This window comes from Pelobates fuscus, chromosome 4 (assembly GCF_036172605.1).
Source record: "Pelobates fuscus isolate aPelFus1 chromosome 4, aPelFus1.pri, whole genome shotgun sequence".
Classification (NCBI taxonomy): Eukaryota; Metazoa; Chordata; class Amphibia; order Anura; family Pelobatidae; genus Pelobates; species Pelobates fuscus.
In genome coordinates, this window is record NC_086320.1 from 344,355,907 (window position 1) to 344,382,966 (window position 27,060).

The 27,060-nt window shown below is 40.8% G+C and overlaps 1 protein-coding gene across 3 annotated transcripts in view; it reads right to left on the bottom strand.

Annotated features, from left to right (window-relative positions):
- Positions 1-27,060, bottom strand: part of RSU1 (Ras suppressor protein 1) — a 133,522-nt gene that overhangs the window by 35,343 nt on the left and 71,119 nt on the right. For all 3 annotated transcript variants that reach the window (XM_063450775.1, XM_063450776.1, XM_063450774.1), the window contains exon 8: positions 23,935-24,067. In XM_063450775.1, the coding sequence (XP_063306845.1) occupies positions 23,935-24,067 (133 nt within the window). The remainder of the gene's footprint in view (positions 1-23,934; positions 24,068-27,060) is intronic.

Genomic DNA, 27,060 nt, shown 5'->3' on the forward strand with positions numbered 1-27,060 from the left:
AGACTGCTGAACTGGGGATGAACTTGCATTGTTGCCCAGCCTACATGGTGAACACTCCTTCACAATCTCCTCAGACTCACAATAGAATTTCTTGTAGTCCAGGCTAAAGGCATAAACTGCTGTGTTGTTAATAAGACTAAAATTATTACCAGCGAAAGCAAAGATTAGGGACAATTCCCTCTTGTCCTTGACCATTTGGCAATATGTACTACTCCTCAAAAGTCTGTCCTTCGACTGATGGTGGTGACCGTAGTATTGCCACTAGTGATCGTTATGGTGAGGATTATTGCTGCTGCTACTAGTTTGTACGTCTGATTTTATTTATTGAGTAAATCACAAATCTAGAAAGAGTTAAATGCACTGAATCAAGGGAATTTATATAAAATAAAATAAAAACAAAACCCCAAAAGAGTGACTTTAGGAACAAACATCCTGATAAATCCTATATAATTAAATAATAATGACTGTAACTGCCACTTACACACTACCTGTGCAGAGAACTACTAGATTAAATTAAACAAAGAAAAACAAAAAACACTCTATGCACCATACTCCACTACAGCCCCAATTGAAGTAATCAAACCCATTTAGAATGTTATGACTTCCTACCTGGGGTCTGCTGGGTCCTGCTTCCCACCATCACTACATCATAGATCTGGAAGCTGTCTGCCTCTGGCTGAGAGCAATGAGCGGTCACTTGCAGCCAATGAGCGACCTAGTCTTGCACTGCAGGGCTTACCTCAGCAATGGTAATGGATGCTCCTAAGCTGGATCAATGGAGCTCTCCATTGAAAATCTCGGAGACAGGGAGTGTAGCCCAGGAGACACCAGGTATGACATCAAACCTTTATAAAACAGCTTGATTACATAGAAGGGGCACGGCATTCCTAACACCATAACCACTAACACCCACTGCAGCCCTCGTAGTGCTCAAAGTGTTCCTATAAAAGATTTCTAAGCTGACTGTACAATGACAGTTCACTATCTGGACTAACTGAAACTTTGCTACTAAGCTCACACACACTAAAGCATATTTCAGCTAAGTCCCTAGGACGAGCTAGCTACAGACAATCCCAAACTTATTAAAAAGTCTGTATAGAAGATAGGCCACTAAAAAAAAAAAAAATCTACTATTTACTACACGATTAGACTGGGGACTCTGGGTTAGGCTGAATAAAGCCTAGAGTGCAGGTCAGGAGCCTATGAACCTTTAATAAATCAGAATGTATCTGTAGATGGGATCAGAATTTATTTGCAATCTAAGAATAAAAAAAAAATAATAATAATAATAATCACACAGGACACAGGAACTATGAGTGGATACATTGCCGGTACATCTTCCCAAACAAAGGAGCTGATTAGTCAAGAGAAAATCCGCTCCTTCTCCCTTTCTTTAGACGAAATAAACTTAAACGAAAAAAAATGATTAGTCAAGTTGTTTTTCCTTCATTTTTACCATCTGCCATTTTGTTCATTATTTATTCAAACAAAGCAACAAATTGTTGCAAATTCACAATGCATCAAAAAAAGAATGTATAAGTCTAATAGACAGCGCTGGTTGGCATTCAGTTCTGGCTGTTTGCGCTGGGATAGCACACCCCCTATCTGTCTGCCATGCATGACAGTGTGCCTTTAAACTATCTGTAACACTCTGCATTCATATATTGTAACTACACACAGACAAGATGGTCAAACAATGAAACTACATCTACTCCTTACTTACCGACCAAGTTCCGTTTTTACGACTCGTTCGAAAACAAATTGGTCGGTAAGTGAGGATGCGTTACAGAGCATTGCACCAGTGAAGGTCTGTCTATGTTAGGGGAAATTTCCCTGGACATAGACCAGCTCTCTAACGTGGCGAATACCCTGCATCCCCATGCTAGAGAGCTGGTCGTAAGTGCGAGCCGTCGTAAAACAGGTAGGTAGTAAAGTGAGGGCCACCAGTACCGTAATACCAATAATAGAAAAATAAAGTGTAAATATATTTTATTCTGTGGGTATAATTTAGTTGAAGAAGCATCTCTAAGGAAATACTTCATTTTTAAATTAAATCTGAATCTATTGCCAAGTCATAGATCCATCCCCAAATGAATAATTTGTTGTATTTTTATTTATTATTAACTAAGTAACTATGCAGGCTACCGAGCTCCATTAGATCTCTAAACACATCAAGATATTGTACTTATTAACACCTGTCTAAAAGCGTGTTACACATTTCAACAGATTCTGACTAGTTATGAAAACTGTAATTAGTCTAGCTGTCAGAAAAGCACTAATAATATTGCAATACTGTACCATATTACTGTCTGCCTGACGAGGAATACGTTTTATTTATTAAAATAATTTTCAGTGACAACTCTGTTGGCAATGCATACACTAATATATTCAAATTACATTATATAACCCCAAATTAACAATATTTGCTTGTGGTTTTCAAAACGTACTATGACGTATATCTGAATTTTGTCTGTGGTTTAACTTGTTTTTGATCAGTGCAAATCAACTTTGCTGAGGGGGGGGGGGCAAGAGCTGAGGAAGGGGGACAGGGGCTGAGGAAGAGAGACAGGGGCTGAGGAAGGGGGACAGGGGCTGAGGAAGAGAGACAGGAGCTGAGGAAGAGAGACAGGGGCTGAGGAAGAGAGACAGGGGCTGAGGAAGAGAGACAGGGGCTGAGGAAGAGAGACATGGGCTGAGGAAGAGAGACATGGGCTGAGGAAGAGAGACAGGGGCTGAGGAAGGGGGACAGGGGCTGAGGAAGGGGGACAGGGGCTGAGGAAGGGGGACAGGGGCTGAGGAAGAAAGACAGGGGCTGAGGAAGAGAGACAGGGGCTGAGGAAGAGAGACAGGGGCTGAGGAAGAGAGACAGGGGCTGAGGAAGAGAGACAGGTGCTGAGGAAGAGAGACAGGTGCTGAGGAAGAGAGACAGGTGCTGAGGAAGAGAGACAGGTGCTGAGGAAGAGAGGCAGGGGCTGAGGAAGAGAGGCAGGGGCTGAGGAAGAGAGGCAGGGGCTGAGGAAGAGAGGCAGGGGCTGAGGAAGAGAGGCAGGGGCTGAGGAAGAGACGCAGGGGCTGAGGAAGAGACACAGGGGCTTAGGAAGAGACACAGGGGCTGAGGAAGAGACACAGGGGCTGAGGAAGAGACACAGGGGCTGAGGAAGAGACACAGGGGCTGAGGAAGAGACACAGGGGCTGAGGAAGAGACACAGGGGCTGAGGAAGAGAGACAGGGGCTGAGGAAGAGAGACAGGGGCTGAGGAAGAGAGACAGGGGCTGAGGAAGAGAGACAGGGGCTGAGGAAGAGAGACAAGGGCTGAGGAAGAGAGACAAGGGCTGAGGAAGGGGACAGGGACCGAGGAAGGGGACAGGGACCGAGGAAGTGGACAGGGCTGAGAAAAGGGACAAGGGAAAGGAGCAAGAGCTGAGCAAAGGGACAGGGGCTGAGCAAGGGGGGCAGGGGCTGAGGAAGGGGAACAGGGCTGAGAAGAGGGACTGGGCTGAGTAGGGGGACTGGGCTGAGTAGGGGGACAGGGGCTGAGGAAGGGGGATAGGGGTAGGGGCTGAGGAGGGGGATAAAAACAAAACAAAAAAACAACTAAAGTGTATCCCCCTCCCTGAGTCTTACCTTAGGCCAGGGAGGGGTGGGCAGGAGCCAGGAGGCAGGAGCCAGCAGAGTCGGCTGGCCTCTCCTGATGATGTCAGGAGGAGGGGGTGTGACTTCCTCTGCTCTCCTCCCAGACTCCCCATGGTCCTGGGAGAAGAGCAGTGGAAGTTATGCCCCCTCCTCCTGACATCAGGAGAGGCCGGCAGACTCCACTGGCTGCAGGGATAGTGAGATAAGTTGAAAAATCCGAGTCCCCAGCTTCAATTACATACAGGAGGCTCCAGCAGGGTTTAGCAAGGTATTGACATTGGAGGAGACAAGACATTAGAAATTAAACAGAGTTTGAAATAAAGGAAGTGTAGACATAAGATGACTCTTTGCAGGAAGTGTTAAGGAAGGCTGTATAAGCCACATGCAGGGAGGTGTGGCTAGGGCTGCATAAAAAAAGTTATTTAACTCCTAAATGGCAGAGAATTGAGGAGTGAGACTGCAGTGGCATGATCTATACACCAAAACTGCTTCATTAAAGGGAAACTCCAGTGCCAGGAAAACTATCAGTTTTCCTGGCACTGGAGGGTCCCTCTCCCTCCCACCCCCCAATCCCCAGTTGCTGAAGGGGTGAAAACCCCTTCAGTGACTTACCAGAGGCAGCGACATGTCCCACGTCGCTGCTTCCTCCTCCCCTGCTGCTCCTCCTTCTGCTTACGTCGGCTGGTGGGCGAGACTGATCTCGCCCGCCGGCCGAGGAGACCTAATGCGCATGCGCGGCAATGCCGCGCATGTGCATTAGCGCACCCCATAGGAAAGCATTGAAAATGAATTTCAATGCTTCCCTATGGGGAATAGAGCGACGCTGGAGGTCCTCACACAGCGTGAGGACGTCCAGCGACGCTCTAGCACAGAAAACCTGTGCTAGAAACCAGGAAGTTCCCTCTAGTGGCTGTCTAATAGACAGCCACTAGGGGAGGACTTAACCCTGCAAGGTAATTATTGCAGTTTAAAAAAAACTGCAAAATTACACTTGCAGGGTTAAGGGTAGTGGGAGTTGGCACCCAGACCACTCCAATGAGCAGAAGTGGTCTGGGTGACTATAGTGTCCCTTTAACTTTGATGAAGATGGAGGTGATCACTCAGCACTGAGAAGAGTTGTGGAGGTTAAGTTGCTTAAAGTGTTCTTTTAATATGTACAACTGTAAGACTCTACACTTTAGTAAATGTAAAAAAAGGGTGCATGTAAATTTTAACTATGTGCTTAAAGCTTACATTCTGAATTAAAATGTTATATAAAAAAAAATTACCAGATGCTTGACTTTCATGCTGCTGTTTTTTTTTTTTATATATTCTTTATTTTGTTTGTGCATAGGATTAACAATAACTATAATGCATTTTATGCCACAACAGCGCTGTTTTTGTTTTCAACAAGGAAATCAGTATGGCTCAGGTTAGACCTGCACAGTTTTTAGTAAGTTATTCAAGCATAGCGTGTCCGCTAAAAGAGGACAGTGATGGTTAGCACATTGTACATTGTACAGTTAGTACATTCATTCGTGTAGCAGTTGAAAGTTGAAAGCAGTTCTGAGTTTACAGTATGATATAACATATTAAGTACAGTATGATATAACATGTTAACCAGGCTCAACACAGTTATACTATGATTACAGAAGAAAACTTGTATGTCGTTAGTAGATCCTATTTGTCTAGCATATGCTCGTTAGTGGATGACATTTGAGAGCTTTCTGTGTGTTGGTGGGTCCTGGTGTGCGTGGGGGTGATATGGATTGTGCCCCTTAGCTTTCAGGTGTGGTGGTAGTGTTGGGCATAGGGCCTAGGTGGTTCGTACGTGGGTGTTCTTGTGTTTATTATTTTTGTGCCCTGCATGCCAGGTGGGTACATACGTGGTACATGTGAGGTTATGACCCCTAACCAAAAGGGGGTCGCGTGGGGGGGGGGGGGGAGGTGAGTAGTGATGGCCGCTGTGTGTGCCTTGTTTGCGGTAGTGGTCAGTGTAAGGTGTAGGCTAGCCTCTGGTGGACGTGTCGACCTTCGGTGTATAGCACCCCAGGGGGGGGGACGTCTTGAAACTGGGAGATGTAACATAAACATTAGACATTCAAAAACTCTATTGCATTAACTAAATAAGTAGGTAAACGTTGCGCCTGTGTGCTGTTGGAGTCATGTGGTATCTATCGGGGCGCCTCTTCATGCTGCTGTTTTTACTGCTAAATCTCTGACCATGGACCTCCCATCACTTTCATGAGGACAATTGTGCTTAGTCTGGCAATGGTGTATTCTTTTTTACCATTGAAAGTTTATTGGTGTTTTAGCAAAAAATAGAATAGAACAATTATTATTATCGCCATTTATATAGCGCCAACAGATTCCGCAGCTCTGTTTATGAGAGGGGGATTTAATTATAAATGGGACAATAGCAAGAAAACTTACAGGAACGATAGGTTGAAGAGGACCCTGCTCAAACGAGTTTACAGCCTACAGAAGACTGTTGCATCATGGATACATAAAGGGAACAAACTGGTTCGAGTCAATCAAATATTAACATGGTAGACACATGGATGTGTAAAAGACTAAATGGGAATTGAGGCACACCCAAAACATGCATTTCTAAGCAGTGGAGACCAAACTCTATGCAAAGTAGAAACAAAGGAATAACACACACAAAACAAAAACAGAGTTTTACATTTTATGACGCTACTTAAAATCACCTATCTCAGCAAACATTTTCAGTCATAGATTAAAACACGGCTAAATGTTTAATATAACCATTGCAATATTGCAAATATAATGCAAAAAATAAAAAAAATAAAAAAAAAGGGAGAAAAAATAAATAAAAAGTAAAAACATTAGCAAAACAATGCTCATTTTTAACAAATCCGGACTCTTTAAAAGTTCCAGTAAGTGATTATTCCCAAAGGTCATCCTGTAGTCAATAAAACGCAGGAAATATTATGTGTTTTTGTCATTTATTTGAAGACAAGATACACACAGTTTCAGCCAACTTAACTAGTTCTTTTACATGCTGCGCCGTTAGGCCATTTAAGATGGTAGTTGTTTCTGTGATTTATAGATTAATAAATTTTTGATGACTGCTAACTCCAATAAAATTGCTTGGGTGCTGACTACATTGATTAATAATTCTGTAGCATCGAAACTGTCAAGAATTCATGTATCGCTGGAAATTACGAGCACCCGGCATATTAGATATCCCATAAAACAAAGGATAAAAAGGTTGGTCTGGTAATTTTTATCTTGCTTCCATTTACTTGTTTTAATTTATACGCAAAATTGTCATTCTTCACATCGATTCTCCACTTCTCATAAAGCAAATTAAAAAAATATGCATGTTTTGGGGTAGCAAGGGTATACAGTAAAAATATATATATTTTCATGTTCTGTTTTGGCCGTGTACAGTGTGGCTATGCCTGTGGTCGAGTGAAAAAACAGGACTCTTTGCAATATGAGAAATTATGTTTGGTAATATATCGAGCAGACCCTTTTCTTTATTTTAACAAGGAAACACTGTATTCTGTTCATTTACTGGTCATAACCTAATCTTAGCTTACTCGCAGCTCCTAATTGTAGCATTATGAGAAATGTATTGAATATATGTACAGTGAAAAAAAAGCTGTCCATTGCAAAGGGGGTATGCAGAAATGCAGTATGAAGTCTGAACTACAATGCCTGTCTTTGCTCATTTGCATGTCAAGCTGGGAACTCTGGGATAGTTGTGAAAACATCATTTCTTGAGTTTCTTTGCCCCAAAAAAGGCCTTCTCAAAGTCCAACTTGAGATATGCAGGTGATGCATAACTCTAAAATTTGGAATTGTAGTGTGGATTATTTTTTCGTGTTTGATCTCACCATAATCTTTATGGTACCTAACTTTACAGTAAAAAACAAATATATTGCTAAATTACAATTTGGATGTAATATCACAAGGGCACTCTGCTATATAGCTTAGGATATTCATGCTGGGTCCATTTTTACTTTATTATTACTAATTATCATTCTTTCCTTTCATCAAAATAAGTCTTCCTTTTCTGCACTACTCTTTCAACATGCAGTATTTTCCTTTCTGCTCAAAATTACTGCCATGCATATAATGTCATGGCTTTCTACTACAGTAGACAGTGACGAGCTGAACTACAACTCCCACAATCCTTTACTGTGAGAGCGCAGACGATGGTCATGTTCTAATTTGTGCACACTCAAAGTCATCTTTAATGACTTTTAGTAATCTTTAATGTATTGTTTTTAACGTTACCTGCATAAAAATAGTGGAAGAAAACTCCAGCCTGCATAGCCCATAATTATTACAAATATACTAAAAATATTCATTTTCAGAAAAATAAAGATTTGTTTTGCAACCCCTGCGGTCCCAAACACAAGATTCACGTTTGTTTCAATAAAATAACAGTGGGCTAAATTTGGAGTGCATGCACACTGGGGTAGGAAACGTTCAGATACACATTCATTGGTCATAAACTTTTAAATAAAACTCTGTTCACAAATCAAAACCCATGTGATATTATGGAACTCATTTCTTTTAAACAAAGGCCATGAAGAGGGGTTCGTTTTAGATCTACATGGTCTAAAAACACATGATATACCAATAGAATGACATCGCAAGAAAGAAAATATATAAAATTGTGTAAGTGATTCTTTTCTCCTTTGCCAATCCAAGAGAATTAGGAGAAAATCTCGGAGGCACTCATACGCTGGAAAAACCCCAAGTCTCAAAGAGCATAAACAGGCAGGCAGCTGGTTTTAAAATTGTGGTTACTTTTCTGCAATTAATTAAACTCTTCACGCACAATCTTCTAATTAGCTCTGAGAGTGAAATAAGAAATCTAATTTCTGATGGAATGTCTAGTTTTGTGGAGTTTGGAAGGATTATTTATTGAAATGTACGTTTCTTGGACCCTCTCCACGTCTTAAGAGTAAATATTTTGCTAGGCCTCTGGGTCCTTCATTTTGCCAATATGTTGTTGTCTAATTTATGCATTTGGTCCAGAGTTGTCGCATTTAGGAGTAACTTAAAGCGTTACCAAATAGTCAATATTTATACACTTTAAAAATGAACGTTTAAATAAATCAGAACAAGTTAAGTGACTTGCGTTAACATCAGTTATTCTATAGTTCCGTTTTACATGTTGTCTTTTATTAACTGTAAAGTAAATGTGAAATAGACATTAATTCACATTGTGGCTACCTTCTTTTGTGCATTTACTGTATCTTCGCTCCATTTACTGTATTTTATTAAAGCTTGTTTTCCAGCTAGTGATGGACAATATTAAGGGACACAATAAGCATCAAAATAACTTTTGCTTAACCCCTTGGTGACCAGACTGCTTTTCAATTTTCTTACCAGGGCAGTTTTTACGTTTCTGCTGTGTTTGTATTTAGCTGTAATATTCCTTTTACTCATTTACTGTATCTACACATATTATATACTGTTTTTCTCGCCATTAAATGGTCTTTCTAAAGATACCATTATTTTCATCATATCATATAATTGAGTATATAAAAAAAATATAAAATATGATGGGAAAAAACAAACAAACACTTTTTCTAACTTTGACCCCCAAAATCTGTTACGCATCTACAACCGCCAAAAACACCCATGCTAAATAGTTTCTAAATTTTGTCCTGCGTTTAGAAAGACCCAATGTTAACGTGTTCTTAGCTTTTTTTGCATGTTAAAGGGCTATAGGTGCAAGTAGGACATTGCGGTTTCAAAATATATATTTTTAAAATGTATCAAAAGTGACATTGTAAGACTGTTATCTGTCATAAATCTCTGAATCACACACCTTACATGTACATATTTTTTTTAAAGTAGACAACCCAGGGTATTCAATATTGGGTATGTCTTTTTAAGTAGCTAGCCACTTAGTCACAAACACTGGCCAAAGTTAACATTTATATTTGTTTGTTTGTGTGTTAAAAATGCAAAAAACAATTATGAACTCTAACTTTGGCCAGTGTTTGTGACTAAGTGGCTACTAAAAAAAGACTGGACATACCCCATTTGCAATACCTTGGGTTGTCTTCTTTTGCAAATAGTATGCCACCATGGGGGTAATTCTATTCCTGGGCTACCATACGCTCTCAAAGGCAACATAACCAATCTGGCAAATATCAATGTGAAAAAAATGGAAAATCAAGCCTTATATTTGGCCCTGTAACTTTCAAAAACACCATGAAACCTGTACATGCGCGGTACTGTTATACTTGGGAGACTTTGCTGAATACAAGTATTAGTGTTTCAAAACAGTAAAACGTATCACAACAATGATATTGTCAGTGAAAGTCTCGTTTGTGTGTGATAAACGCAAAAAATGGCACTTTCACTGACGATATCAGCCAAGAAAGCGGAGCCAGCCCGTGAAAGGATGGCGCTGGAAAAAGGCAAGTAAAATCACCTGTTTAAAAGTAGGTAAGGAGGGCCAGGGGCTTAAACTGTTATTTTACAACTATAGTGTCAGGAGTACACATTTGTATTCCTGACACGAAAGTGTTCCTTTAAATGTGAAATCTACTTTGAATTCTCACTTTATTGAATAACCCTGAATGTGTAGGGTATATAAGCATAGCATCCCTCTCCTGGGCTTTTTATTTTGTTTTTAAACTATATAAAAACAGCTAAAACCTGTAAACGTCTGGTTTGTTAAAAATACCCAGGATATTTGGAAAGGCTAAAATTTTATTTTAACAGCAAAAGTTCTCATGTTTAAAAGGAACATTTTTTTAAAAATGTATCTTTCTATCCACTCTACATGATAAATATATGAAAGAAAATACCTCTTTCTAAAATGATCTTGTCGGAGATGTTGATTGCTACTTGACTGCCCTCTGGGAAACAATCCTCCTAGATACCTAAACAATTGGCAACTTTTCCATCATAATACTGTCTCAAAGCAGAACGCAGGTCAAGGGAAGGAGACAACAGTCGTTAAGAACTTAAGAACGTGTAACTCACTAACAATCAGCAAACTCTCAGAATAATGCAGACTCTTCAAACTCAGCTACAGTTCAGAAAGAAACGGAATCTAATAGGCACTGAATAATGATTGAAAATTATCATTTCTCTGCAATCAATTGACAGGGAATTATTTCCCTGCGTTCTAAACCAGAATACACAAGGAGTACCTGTCACAGATGACCAGATAGGGAAGTAAGATTAATAGTATACATGGTCCGTAACATCAATCACATTTAGTGTTGTCACAGTAAGTATGGGATTCACAGAAAGCGCGGTTACAGAAGCTTTTAAAGGATCTAATAAACAAGGTCTAATTTACAATTGCAATTCCCTAATAATAAACTCTGCAGTTTCTTAACAGCAATTACAATTGTATCTGGAAAACAAAAGTATATCAAGGTCTATATTTTGAAGACAATATATTTATGCGGGCCAGTTACCAACAAAATTAGCTTAGGGCAAGATCCTTTTCTGTTAAGAGAAACCTATAAAATAAATACTTTTTCACATGTTGGAAGTTTGCTGTACAAATCGGTATAATGTCTGTAATCACCATAATATTTATACAACCCTACACATTTGCCAGCATTCCATATAGAAGACATTTTAAACTCTTGAAAGGGTTACTCCTGCTGTAGCGGTTATGATGGCAGGAGTACCCTGGCACAGTTCCCCGGTAACCATTTTGTAATGGTTTACCCTCTTACCCGGGTCTCACTGGGCACTGGGTCTCCTATGCTGCTGGCTGTGACAATACTGTATTTGCATTCTACAGAGCAGCAGAAGTCAGTTGCCAAACCCCCAGCCATTTATTTTGAGAGTGTCAGGTGACCACTCTGAGAAGTGGCATTAGACAGCCCGTAACTCTAGTTCCAGGTTGGCTAATGATGCCAAAGTGACGCTGCCAGAGGTAGGATTACACCTCCGGCAGCAATGCAGTTAAATTCTGTGTGTGCAGCGTTACATTGCTGAGCCTGGAAGGACAGGGTAATAACACCAGAACCACCACATTAAGCTGTAGTGGCTCCGGTGACTATAGTGCACTTTTAATATATATATATATATATATATTTTTTTATAAGACTTCCTTTTATATCCTCTGGAAATAAATTATTATTAAATATGAAGAATGGTAACTTCTTCAAAAAACATGAAGTGAAACATGAAGGCAAAAACATGAAACAAAACAAGAAATAGGACTTGGTAGAGGTACGAGGTACAGGGGCAGTTTTTTTTGGACAGAATACAATGGTGTTTCAGCTCAAAAAAGGGCCTTTATCAAGTTTTGGGCTGGAGGGAAGGTGAAGGTCTTTACTTTTTGTGAGCCTACCCACATCTCGCTCTCTACTTTGGAGTGAAAGGCACATAACACTTAACCAACTGAATAAAAATGTAAAATAAAATAATTAATTTGCATCAAATGCAACTAGAAATTTTACCATGATCACCGTGCACGGTTTGTGTTGCGGCAGGACACAAAGAAAGATGATTATTGGAGCACTTGCATAAATATTATGGGAATACAGCAGTGCAAATCATCCAGAAATTGCAGCAAAGGTAGGTACTTACCTCTGCTGTGTACTACTCACCCGTGGACGTTTTAATAGCATTTACTGGATTGAGGCATTGAGGAACTGCCACCAACAGAAAATCGATGGGTTTTGTTTAAATAGGTCTGTTCATTTTGAACAGAAGAACATGGCCTCACTCACGTCTTGATAGTTTTAGAAAACAAAATTAACTGGTTTGACATAACTCCCAACAATGAGAGTTTTGGCACAGGACAAATAGTTGGATGAGCAAAGAGGGGTGGTGACAAAGGGCTGGCCGGCAAGTCAAGTGGTCTGCCTAAAAAAGGGTCAGCCTGCCACACATTTGCCGATACGGGACCTACATCCTAAATGAGTGCTCACTACATGTAAATACTTTGAAATTTGCCTATAAAATGGCAACAGTATCATTCTATCATGAGTGAAAAACACTTTAAAGAACAAAGAATAATTGCAGAAGAAAAATTGTTTATTTGTATTCCAATAAAAAATGATTGTAAGAAAGTTTTGTGAGACCTGACTTTGTGGCATGACCCCCTCTCCTTTCCTACACTACATAAAGAATCCGAAACGGCTGATGATAATATAACAGTAGTACCTTGCGGGGATAAAAATACCCAAAAAGTAAAAAAAAAAAACACCTCATGACAGTTCTGTACAAGATGTGAACACACGCATTTCTCTTCTAGCTGTTAATTGGTATTACATGTAGATTTATTTATTTTTAATTACTACTCAAAGACCTGTACTACAGGTAAAAATATCTATAAGGCAAATATGAGATAGGTGTAATTAGAACTGGGTCAATTAAGTAACTTTCCTTCTGGATAACTTTGCATTGCTTTAGCAAATCTAAGTATGACAGTTCACAAATTTTCACATTGCGTTATTTAATTAGTTTGCTGTTAATTACAGTAAACACCACATCATGTGATATATTACCAGAACACTTCTCATGCATTGCAGAAAAGTTGGAGAAATCAATCATTTTGCTGATGAAAGCTCAGTTCATTCTTTGGAGTGTTTACCAAATACAGAAGTGCAAATCGGAGAAGATTTTGATGCACTTAGACATTTTAATGGGATCTAATTTTTCACTATGTCATTAGGAATACAAAACTGTCCCTCGGTGCTGAATCGATCTCCTCCTCCAGCAACTTCACGCAATGGGAGAACCTAAAATGCATTAGACATTCCCCATAGGAAAACAATGAATCAACGTTTCCCTATGGGGATTTTGAAGACGCTGGACATCCTCATGCAGAGCGTGAGGATGTCCAACGAGGTTTCATAGAGTTAAACTCTGTGACAATTCAGGAGGATCATCTAGTGCAGTGATGGCTAACCTTGACACCATAAATAGTTTCTGGACTACATTTCCCATGATGCTCTAAAAGCTAGTGTTTAGACTCTAAAAGCTAGCTGAGCATAATGGAAAATGTAGTCCAGAAACAATTTATGGTGTCAAAGTTAGCCACCACTGATCCAGTGGCTGTTTGGTAGACAGCCACTAGAGATTGTCTTAACCCTGCATTTCAAAAACATTGCAGTTTTTCTGACGTTGCAACATTTTATACATTGCAGGGTTAAGGGGACATGGACACTGCACCCAGACCACTTCTATGAGTGTCCTTTGACGATACTCATGGAATAAGCAGTTTTGAACAAAAAACAAAAAAACGCAATGTATGCATATTGATATATTCATTTCATCATTGTAGTAACGGCTTAATGAGATTGAACAATTGAAACTTCTTCACGCATTTGCAGTTTAGAAAAAAATGGACAAAGTAGCCTCCAATAGACTACTTGCTATATCCATAATAGTTGAGGTTCCTTTCTATATGATTGGCCTGCTGTGAGCAAAATAAAGGAACCACCATCGCCTGATTGATAGAGTAAATGGAAGCAACAACATTTATAGGATGTTCAGTGGAAATACTTATCCTCATGGAAAATCAAGGAGGGGTTTGCCTCTTTAGTACCGGAGACCAATCAGACATTTCCTCCACTATTTTAAATGGGCACTTTCCCCCCTGTTATTGCACCCTATCTTGCTTGCACTGTCTTAAAAAAAAAAGTACTATCTTATACAATATATATATTTTTTTAATAAAACAAAATGGTAATCTATAAACTGTCATGGGGGTGATAACAGTAATTGTGTATACCTGTAAAATACATTTCTCCAACATGTCATTGTTTTTACAGCTGTGAGACCATGTGATTGCATTCTGACTGCAATTGTGAAACATGTGAGCAAATGTTTTATTTTGTACAAAAGAGAAGCTTCTATTTTATACTGCCAACAGGCCAAACGTCTTCCCAGTAATCACAAAGTTGTAGATCCACCGTGAGTACCAATTTATTCAAGGGTGAATGTGTAAAAGTCTAGAGCTTCCCTGGTACCATACACAACTATAAATACACATAAGTCTGCAATTCAATGCCAAGACTCGGCAAGAGCCACAAAAATGATTTTCAGCAAAACTTCTCAATTCCGAGCAATTCTGCAAAAGGAACATTATTATTCTGCAGATCTCCTGTTGTCAAAATCCAGTCTCCCCCCCAAGACTATTCATATTCCTCTTTAAAGGTTATGTTATCATCTGTATGGTAATAATTCATGTTTATACCCAAGCTGGAGAATGTACAGATACAAATAAACAAAGTAAAAGCAGTATACTATATTGAAGGCAATTGGTAACCGTAAAAAGATTCTAATACGTAAAACTGCCTGGCTTTCTGTCTGTATAGGTTGGGATATCTATTTTTTTACTTTTTTTTATAGGGTTGACAATGTCACCTCTGGCCACTGTCACCTCAAAACTATTTTTGTAACTTTTAATCCTTTCATCAAGTTTTTAAAGGAAATAGATTTTAAAAAAAATTACATATATGTAAAAAATTAGAAAACCTCAAACCTATGTTGAGTATATAACAGGATCCTTCAGCCATATGCCTGTACCCTGGGTTGGACACTGTTTGAAAACGGACAGTCTCTCTATTCTTCCCTGCTTCACTCCCTGTAGAGAAGCAGGACATACCATAGAGACCACCTGATTTTACTTGGCCAGTAAAGAACCTGCATGAGCGCCTCTAGTAGCTCTAAGGAATGTGGCAGAGACTTGAGCACTGAGACTGCAGGGCCAAAAACGGTCTACCAAAACCACTTTATCAAGATTAAATAATCTGCATTGTCACAAATACCTGCTGGCTGGCTGATAATCTGTTCTATAATACACAGTTTGCTCTTAAAGCGGCACTGAACTTACCTTTCCCCAATCGATTCCTCTTCTCTCCCTCTCTCAGGATCTGTTCTTCTTTTCTTCTTATCTGCTATAGTTTTCTTTAAAACTTAAGGAAAAGTAGGGACTATTTCTCTTCTGGAGGTTTCCTACGCAGTGACCAGCGGAGGAGCAACGTGTGCTTCGTTTCCGGTGGTCACTGCAATTTTCCCATGATCCTTAGCTTTCCTCCCTGTTCCCACGATGCTTCCTGTCACTTAGACAGAACGCCAGCAAAACTGCCGAATTGCGTTCTAACAGTTTCTCCATTCGTGTTAGAACGCAATTCGGGACTTTGTTCGGATCGGAATTTCATTCGAATGAATGAAACTCTGATCCTATTCATTGCTGTGGCTGCATCTTGCAGCCGCTTAGTAGATAACTCCCTAATTCCCACGGTAAATAATATGCCCCTACTCGCTATACCGAGAGTAGGGTCATGTCTAGTAAGCAGTGAGCAGCCTGAGGCTGCTCACTGTAAAAAAAAAAAAAAACCACACACAACCCCCCCCCCCAAAAAAAACTATTGGCCCCACCCCTACTGTCCTGCCCCCACCCCTGCGCGGTGGGGGCTATAAATCACAATGGGGGGGGACACCTATTGTCCACCCCCCGCCCCTGCGCGGCGGTTGGGGGTCCTAAATAAGGATAGGGGGGGGGACCTACTGTCCTCCCCCCGGCCCCCACCCCTGAGCGGTGGGTGGGCGCCCCGAAAAAACAATAAGGTGGGGGGACCTACTGTCCTCCCCCCCCGGCCCCCACCCCTGAGAGGTGGGTGGGGGCCCTAAAAAACAATAAGGGGGGACCTACTGTCCTCCCCCCGCCACCTACCCCTGAGTGGTGGGTGGGGGCCCTATATAAGACTGGTGCGGGGGGGACCTACTGTCCTCCCCCCTGGCCCCCACCCCTGAGCGGTGAGTGGGGGCCCTAAAAAAACAATAAGGGGGGGACCTACTGTCCTCCCCCCCCCGGCCCCCACCCCTGAGCGGTGGGTGGGGGCCCTAAATAAAAATCCCCCCCCAATCAAGGTGACTAGGGGTCCCAACCCTAAAAATAGTGAGGGGGGAATAAAATAACTAACCTGTAAAGAAAAATCCAACTTACCATTTGACGTCTTCTTTTTTCTAAAATCTTAATTTTTTTAGCCCCAAAAAAGGCCAAATAAAAAGCCATCATACCCGTCGAATTTAAAATAAAATAAAAAACCTAAGCGCAAAAAAAAAAATCCAGTCGAAAAAGAAAAAACCCGACGCTTAAAAAATTAATCCATCTTCACCCATGGATGGCTCCGCGCAGACTGAGCTCTGCAGGGCGGGGGAAGGCTTATAAAGCCTTGCCCCGCCCTGCAATTAGGCTAAGAACACTCTGATTGAAAGATTCCAAAGAACTTTCCAACGCTGTGTAAAATGACAGAGAACACTCTGATTGGGTGGCTTGAAGTCCATCCAATCACAGTGCTCTGTGTCATTTTACACAACGTGGTAAAATTCCAAAGAACTTTCCCACGCTGTGTAAAATGGCACAGAGCTCTGTGATTGGATGGCTTGAAATCCATCCAATCACAGTGCTCTGTGTCATTTTACACAGCGTGGGAAAGTTCATTTTCCCACGCTGTGTAAAATGACACAGAGCACTGTGATTGGATGGCTTGAAATCCATCCAATCACAGTGCTCTGTGTCATTTTACACAGCGTGGGAAAGTTCTTTGGAATGTTCCCACGCTGTGTAAAATGACAATGAGCACTCTGATTGGCTTAAACCCACCAATCAGAGTGTTCTTAGCCTAATTGCAGGGCGGGGGAAGGCTTTATAAGCCTTCATAAACTAAATATGAATACCGCACTCAATCAATAACATTAAATAATTATTAAACCTATGCTTAATTTCATAGTATTTATTGAAAAGCTTATAAGAATAATTCATAAAGGTAATGGTATTTCATCAAAGTAGCACATAATTCATCCTATATACACAAACTATGTACAAATATCTATCTAGACACAGTATCTTCCTATGTTCAATCAATAGTTCAAAACAGTGTAAAAAATGAAAACTATTGGAGAAATGAAAAAAATGAAAAAATTGTGAAAAAAATGAAAAAAATGAAAAAATGAGAAAAAATGCAAAAAAATGAAAGAAAATAGCAAAATTACAAACTAAAGTCCTGATAAGTGGCAGTCCAGTATATAGTGCACTATATGTTTGCCCACTATCTGTGGGTTGATCTCACCAATGTCGTCTCTCTTTATGCTGTATAACACTGTTTTGAACTATTGATTGAACATAGGAAGATACTGTGTCTAGATAGATATTTGTACATAGTTTGTGTATATAGGATGAATTATGTGCTACTTTGATGAAATACCATTACCTTTATGAATTATTCTTATAAGCTTTTCAATAAATACTATGAAATTAAGCATAGGTTTAATAATTATTTAATGTTATTGATTGAGTGCGGTATTCATATTTAGTTTATGATATTGATTAGGAGGTTTTTTGTGGGGTTATACCTCGAATACCGGCACCTAACACCTAATTGAGTGCCAGCACATATTGTTTTTTCTTTATAAGCCTTCCCCCGCCCTGCGGAGCTCAGTCTGCACAGAGCCCTCCATGGGTGAAGATGGATTTTTTTCGCTCGGGTTTTTTATTTTATTTTAAGTTCGACGGGTATAATGGATTTTTATTTGGCCTTTTTTGGTGCTGAAAAATGAAGATTTCAGAAAAAAGAAGAAGTCGAATGGCGAGTTTAATTTTATTTACAGGGTAGTAATTTTATTCCCCCCTCACTATTTTTTAGGGTGAGGGGGGTAGGTAGGGGCTTTTTTATTTGGGTGGGTGACTAGGGGCTTGGGGACCCCTAATCACCTTTGATGGAGGGGGGGAGGAGGTTATTTGATTTAGGGCCCCCACCCGCCGCCCAGGGGTGGGGGCCATGGGGGGGGGGGGGAGGACAGTAGGTGTCGTCCCCCCCTCATTATCATTATGGCCCCCACCCGCCGCACAGGGGTGGGGAGGACAGTAGGTCCCCCCCCATTATCTTTATGGTCCCCACCCGCCGCACAGGGTTGGGGGACGGAGAGGGGGAGGACAGTAGGTGTCGTCCCCCTCTCATTATCATTATGGCCCACACCCGCCGCCCAGGGGTGGGGGCCAGGGGGGGAGGACAGTAGGTCCCCCCCCTCTTCATTATCATTATGGCCCCCACCCGCAGCACAGGGTCGGGGGCCTGGGGGGAACAGTAGGTTTCCCCCCCCCTCATTATCATTATGGCCCCCACCCGCCGCACAGGGGTGGGGGCCTGGGGGGGAGGACAGTAGGTCCCCCCCTCATTATCATTATGGCCCCCATCGGCCGCACAGGGGTGGGGGCCTGGGGGGGGAGGACCGTAGGTCTCCCCCCTCATTATTATTAAGGCCCCCACCAGCCGCCCAAAGGTGGGGTCGGGGGGGAGGACAGTAGGTGCCCCCCCCATTATCATTATGGCCCCCATCCGCCGCTCAAGGGTGGGGGCCGGGGGGGGGGTAGGACAGTAGTTCCCCATCTCCCCCATTGTAATTTATTGCCCCCACCCGCCGCGCAGGGGTGGGGGCCGGATAGTAGGGATTTTATTTTACAGTGAGCAGGCACAGGCTGCTCACTCTTCAGTAGACATGCCCCTACTCGCGGTATAGCGAGTAGGGGCATTGGGGAGATTTTATTATTTTTTATACTATTATGGGGGTCATATGACCCCCATAATAGGGGGAGGACCTGGGGGGCTTATGAAGTGGTGGGGATCACTGCTCCCTGCCGCTTCTGTCTTTACATATTACAAGGAGGGAGCTGCGTGCCGGTAGCTCCCTCCTTGTAATAAACTGAACGAACAAACGAACACTGATACTCAGTGTTAGTTTGTTCGTCTGATTTTTCTATTCATTCATTCGTCTGTCTGATGAATTAATGAATAGATGAAATTCCCGTTCGCATGTCCAGGTGTTTCACTGGGCATGTGCGGGAATCTCAATGCTATCTAGTGTGGGCAGATGACGTGTCCCACAGGGACTTCACCTACCCACACAAAGATGGCGGCGCCCTGAATATAGATCGGGGCAGAAAATACAGATTAATAAATAGGTAATCTGGGGGGCTTAGGGGCATTTGGGGGTGACTAAGGGGTCAATTGGATGTAGTGGAGGCGGGTTAAAAAAAAAAACAACGGGATTCGGCATGACAGTGCCGCTTTAAGAGCTTCTGATTTATATACAGTGGAGTTTTCCAAGGGGCAAGATAGATCATCTCATTTCAAGTCTTGCAACTTTGAAAAGTTACCAAAAATACATATTAATTTCATATAATGTTCAATAATAAATACATACAATGGGATCATATAATGTATGCACTAACCAAAAATGTTCAGTAATCCTTTTATACTTTTCATAGAAATCCGCACTACATTGTGTGCTTAAAAAATAATCACGCTGAAGAGCCTTTGCTTTTCCCCTGTAGTTCTGATGAAATAGCTAAAATCAACCTTGACAACTGGCAATTTAAATAGACAAAAGAAAAGTTCAACACCAAAGACCATCCAGCATCAAACAAGTTAAATTCTTTGCATAAGACAATATTCACAGAGTTTTAGATTTATAAAGACATACATTTGAAAAATAAATTGGAAAAATAACTTGTACTTAATCCATTGCCATTAAAAAGTCAGTTAACAATAGTCTAAAAATAATTCAGCACCCTTCTTTTGTGTCTCTTTTTTAATTTTTTTTAAATAAATGAATAAGAACTCTTCCACACTGTCAAATGGGTCAACTTATACAGTTCGATGTTGCTTGGATGATTCATTTGTATCAAAGAGCTAAATTTAGAATAAGTTTAGGAGTTTTAAAAAAAAAATTACAGTAACTTATTAGCTTGGTGATTTGCTTAAAGGGACATTATAGTCACCAGAACCACTACAACTTAATGTAGTGGTTCTGGTGTCTATAGCCTGTCCCTGCAGCCTTAGCACTTTGAGTTGCTGGTTAGTTATACCACTAGTGGAGGTCACTGAGACAGCCACTATAGGTGCTTCTTGTGACAGTGCTGCACACTGGTGTTCAGCTTTTCTACGCTCAGCAGGGAGGCGCTGAAATTAATTCAATGCATCTCTATAAGGACATGCTGATTGGATACGCAATAGCCTCCGGAAAGCATTGTATTAGGTGAGATCATCAAGACTGATCCATTGCCAGCCACATCGAGAGAAGTGCAGCATTGGAGAAAAGGTGAGTAAAATCATCTTTAATCTCCATGGAGATGGGGGCTGAGAAATCAGAGGGTCACATTAGCAGAGGGAGGGTTAGGTTTACAAATAGCGCTCAGTACAGTGAAACAAATAGTATCACTTCATCAACTTGTGTCCCTTGTAAGTAAGCATAGAGCCATGTCAGAGTTAGAGCATGTCTGTTACTTGACCCTACAGTGCCTCACACTCCTGGCAAAAAGTACAAATGTTTGGTATCATGCATCATACTCCACGTATCTTGTATCAAGATCGGTAGTAAATTACAAATATGGAGTGTCAGTAGTGGGGGCAAACGTGGTGTATGAATTTGACATTAAAATGAATATATGAAACATGCAAAAAATTAAATATAGCTAGCAGATTTGACTGATGTAGGTGATAGTATGATTAAAAGAGAGAAATAGACTGGAAGATCTACTCTCTACTAATATATACTGTTGTGTAGCAGGGGGACACTATTAAAGTAATCTCAGCATCTCAAATTTTAGCTTTGGCACTGTAATTCAGTCTTTGCAATAGTTGTTTTATAATTTATAAGAATATATTAAAATCCTAGACATATTTGGCATTTTAAGAATCAGGACTAATTAGTGAATCTATTTTGAGTTATTTTTCTTTTGTTTGTAGAAATTATTAAATGCAAAACTGAGAATTAATAAACTGTTTTTTGTTTTTTAAGTGTGTCCCAGGGAAATGACCAATCAGAGGCATCTCACAGAGAAGCGTCTAAATCTCAGCCGCGAGATTAGGAGGACACAGCAGCTGGGGAACCCAAAGTAAAACAAGCTCTGTAGACAAGCGTATAAGCCCCTTCTCACATGCAAACTATGACTTGGGCAAGACAGTTGCAGGCACTCTTGTAGAGCACCCCTGCCACTTCCATGCACTCAGTTGGGGTAACAGAAGAATAAGAGAACCTCTCCAAACGTTTAATTGATACTTGCAAAAACAGAATATTCAAGGATATAATCTTTCAATGTGGGGTAATAACTGTTTGATCCAAGGATAAATCTGATTGCCATTCTGGGGTCAAGAAGGATTTTTTTTCCTAGCTTGTTGCAAAATTGGAAGGGCTTCAAACTGTTTTTTTTTGTTTTTTTTGCCTTCTTTGGGATCAACAGCAAAAAAACTAATGTGAGGAAGGCCGAATTTGATGGACATAAGTCTCTTTTCAGCTATGTAACTATGTAATAAGCATGGAGATATTTCTTAATTTACTTATAAAAGTGTCAATTTCTCATTGCAATTAAGATGGGATCATCTCATCTGAAGTGCGTTATTCTTGTGGAGTGGTGTTTTACTATTAAGTTATGTATACAACTAGGGTGTCAAAAGAAAGCCCTATAAATGATATAAACCGGTGCTGTTTAATCCTTACCTATGACTATATTTCACATTGCTTTGTGTACCTTCCGTTGCTTATTTTGCTGGGGCAAATGATGCTATGTGTTCCAACACTATTCTCTGTTCACAAACTGCATTTATGAACTGTATAGTGATGCACCGTGATTGCTTCCTTTGTACTACAATGTAAAACTTTCAGTAAACATTTAAATACGAGAAAAAAGAATTGATATATAATATGTATGGGTGCACTTAAACAGAAAGAGTGAAATGGTGGTAGAATGAACTCATGGCAAAATTACCAAAAGACCTTGGTCACGAAGGCATTTGCTCTTTAACAGAAATGGAAAATACAAAAAGGAATCCAATTTTGTGCATCTTTATGATACATGCCTTGCACCAATGACACTTGGCTGCTACCCAATGTAAGTGAGTGATTTGTTTTTATTCTAAATTCTCCTAGCAATCAAAATGTTGCACTGTCACTGCAGGACCAGCAGGAGAACCACACTGCCCAAATGGTGCCAACAAAATCTTATGTGACGGCTGTTGCTGTCAGACGCCTATCTGTGTAAAATTGGGAAAATCTGAAACGCAACACTCTACTTTACAACAGATAGCCATATTTTATCACAAACAAAAAGTTTAAAAAATAAAATAAATCAAAAAGGCTTGAAGCCTTAATATTGTTTAAAGTTTTTTTGCACATAATAATATTCACTTAATATCCGTTCACGAGGATTCTATGTGATAACCAAGTAGCAAAAAGTGTATTCTTAGGGAAAGCTTAACCTGGCAAGGGTAAACATCTTTATAACGGCCTGGATTTCAGTGTAAGGTCACAACTACGAAGTAGTAGTAGGCACAGCAGTAGTTTGGATACTATGTTAAATAAATGCCAAATAATAAGGTGTCATGCTCAAAATGTGAGACCGTGAGCTTAATTCTAACTTTACCATATAACTGATAAAAGCACACTTTGGGGGAAGATTTAAGTTAAACCAATAGCTGTTGAGTAGTCTTAGAGCAATAATCAATATATATATTTTCCCCAAGTATTAGAAACATAGAATGTGACGGCAGATAAGAACCATTCGGCCCATCTAGTCTGCCCAATTTTGTACTTTCATTAGTCCCTGCCCTTATCATAAGTCTAGGATAGCCTTATGCCTATCCCACGCATGCTTAAACTCCTTCACTGTGTTAACCTCTACCACTCCAGCTTGAAGTCTATTCCATGCATCCACTACCCTCTCAGTAAAGTAATAGTTCCTGATATTATTTTTAAACCTTTGCCCCCTAAAATTTAGGAACTATGTCTTCTTGTTGTGGTAGTTTTTCTTCTTTTAAATATGGTCTCCTCCTTTACTGTGTTGATCCCCTTCATGTGTTCAAATGTACACGTTAAGATCCTTTAATCCATGAACCAGTTTAGTAGCCCTTCTCTGAACTCTCTCCAAAGTATCGATATACTTGGGTACTAATATGCCTCTTTAAACCAGATGTTTTTTTTTTGTTTTTTTAGAATTTTGTCCCCATTTTATTTATTTATTTACTTTTAGACTCTCAGTACTATAAGAATAAAGCTTTCAAAAAGAGTATTGTACTCTCCACAATGTATTATTGTAGTCGGGAACCTATTAAAAGTCGGATTTGAAGAATACTTTGAAAGGTCTGCGCACTTTTAATTCTACGTAATGTGAATTACTGCACATACAGCCAGCAAATCCATGTGTTCTAAAGTTATAAAGCCAGAATAGAGCTATGTATGACTGTAACAGGCATGGCTTATTCTCACAGAGGATGCAGACTCGTTTATTGCTTATCCAGTTATGGTTACAATACATTTATTCTAGCTCTAAATGTTACTTACTATTTGTAGGTCTCTGAACGGATGTATTCAAAAACGTGAGACACTCCCAGTTGGAACTGATCGGCAATGGGTGTCACCCAGGGATTGTTCTCCGCTTTAAATACCTGCTTTTGTCCAGTGAGATCCAAATTACCTGCAAAAGAAAGCAAACACATTTCAGTTAGTGGCAGGGTCAAAATGTAGAGAAACTTAAAAAAAAAAAAAAAAAAATAATATGGGTAATTACAAGGTGACAAGTAAATAAAGTTCAATTCTATTAAGTGGAATACACTTCGATACAGTCTGTCGGTTCTCAGCATCTCCTATACAGCTCTTTTCTCTAGTGTATACACTTTATTAAGCCCCAAAAGACGGGGCGAAACGGGTCATATGACGTCAAACACCGGCCAGCCAAGCATGAGGAAAGAGCTGTATAGGAGATGCTGAGAACCGAAGTGTATTCCATTTGTATTTTAATCTTTATTGCTGTTTTAATACATTTTGGCATACTCGTACCTAGTGGCTAGAAATTGATGATTTCAGCCATGGGGGCGGGACGAGACGGAGCCAGCAGCGATGTGGGAGGAAAGGTAAGTAAACTCACCTTTTCACTGCATAGATGGGGGGGGGGGGGGGGGTACTGTACTGGGTACAGTGTCCCTTTTGCCCTTAGTGCCAATATCTAAAACATTCTGTAGTAGATATCTACCAGTAAGCCACTAGAGGCACTTCTGGAATCTTACCAGACTTTAGGTCCCTTAACTGATGCTGGATGTCCTCACGCTCTCCATGAGGACATCCAGCACCAGAGAAATCCCCATAGGAAAGCATTGACTCAGTGCTTTTCTATGGGGAGGGCCTAATGCGCATGTCGAAGGAGGTGGAGCACCAACCCAGCACGAAGCACATAGGCGATGGGATTTGGTAAGTAAATTAGGGGTTTTTAACCTTTTATTAGCCAGGTGTGTTGGAAGGGAGGCAGAGAGAGCTATAGTATTAGGAATGAAGATTTGTATTTCTAACACTATGGTATCCCTTTAACCCCTTAACCCCTTAAGGACACATGACATGTGTGACATGTCATGATTCCCTTTTATTCCAGAAGTTTGGTCCTTAAGGGGTTAAGGACACATGACATGTGTGACATGTCATGATTCCCTTTTATTCCAGAAGTTTGGTCCTTAAGGGGGTTAAACAAAACACCTCGCCCAAAAAAAAAAAAAAAGCAAACAAGCAAGGAAAAAAATAAACAACTTTCTGAAACAAGAAGGAGATGACAAAGTATTATTAAATAATAGTATAACTATTTGTAGTATAGTATTGTGGCGAAAGTTACCTCGCCACAGGCTTCTAGAGGGGCCTGCTAGCCAACCTCCTGCCCCAGGACTATGGCCCATGTGTAAGACCTTGGTTCAGAACTGTGGAAAGGCTTTGTTCGTGCCTTTTCCTTTGTCTGGTTCGGTGTATGGGATCTACCGAACGGATACGACTTATACTGTTCGTATGGCGAACCATCTCCCGTACAGTTGGACCACCCAGGAGAGTAGTGTGACTCTTTTGACCTCTATCAACTCCTTAACCACAAAATTCCAAGTGGTAGCTGGGTGGCCGTCGTTCATATGTACAAACACATAGCGGCGCCCATCTTTAGCCACGAACACGTACAGCGTTGTTGGGTCGTTGAGTGTATGGAACTATAATCGGGCACTCAACGGCACGACCACTGTTGGGACTTTCAACTCTACATACATTCAGCTGGAATAATATGAGAAGAGCAGCGTTCGGTGGGAACAAGCTCCCGAACGACGGGCACAGATTAAGAGCACGTACGAACAGTCTCATTCGTATATATTGATGTATTGTGAACTCCCGAAAGAGACAGACTGCACAGCCTGATTTCATGGAACTCTTTTGGGCAGGAGCCTTGTGTGCGGTCAGTCAAATTATGACCTCCATGGAAATCCCGAACCTCTGAACCGATCTGGGTGATTTTTGGATATGTTGGTCCCCCAGATTGGGGCCATCAGGGGATGTGACTTTTGTGGGGTTTCCATGTGTTTTAGGGGTACTTTCAGGAGGTTGTTAAAATGTGTGCTTTCTGTGCCTGAAAATAATAATTGAGTTTGGTACAGTTCCTGACTCAATTTTCTCTCAGGCACAGGGGAGGGATTACTCTCTTTTGTGTGGGAGTGTCCTGGGCCTGAGAGCCAATGTAATCATGTGTATGTTTTTACCGTAGAACCCTCTCAGGTGCAGTGGGGAATGCCCTGGAATATGTTAGAGTAAACCCCTTGCATGGAGACCTGCATATAAGGCCAGTTGTGGCTGCCATTAAAGGAGTTCCTCTTCACCCTCAACATAAAGCCTCGTCTTATGTGTGGAGGGGACAGCTAAATTCCCTCTGTGGATTGCTCTACTCCTTATAGTCCCTTGCATTATAATCACTAGCTCTTGAGAGAGCTATCCTGCTATACTATCTGGAGTAGGAGAGGTCTACCCACTGGAAGCTGGATCCTGGTCTTGGGTCCAGGGTGGGTGGAGGACAGCGAGACCCCAACCAAGTTGTAACGCTGGCTGTGGGAACTATGGTGGTTATGGTGTCTGGTGGAGTGCTTGGAAGTACTCGGTGAGCACTAGGAAGCATCGATTGGTGGAGGCACCAAGATGGGGTGCCAGGCGGTTCGCCACAAGTATGTATAGTGTTTACTATATCTTTCTTAACCATATAATTATAGTACAAGAAAAGGTACCTATAAGCTCATAAGAGCAGGGTCCTCATCAACCTATTGTTCCTGTAACATTTTGCAATTGTCTCAATTATTGTTACATTTCGCCCTTTTAGACGTTGTAAAGCACTGCCAATTTAGTTTAGGGGGCTATATAAATTCCAAAATGTATAATAACAGTAATAGTATAACAGCAAACATAATACTCATAGTAATCCTAACTGCTTGATTCCCATAGAGGGTGGGGTACAGCATTGCTGGTTAGTGATTCACACCCATCTGGGCCACGAAGGGTTAAAACAAGAGGTGATAGTGGGGAAGCGAATCTCCATCCATAATTTCTTCAGGCAGCAGACTGTTAATAAGCAACAGATGTGCATTAATAAATGTAGCATCCCACGCATGACAGAAATTTCAGTGC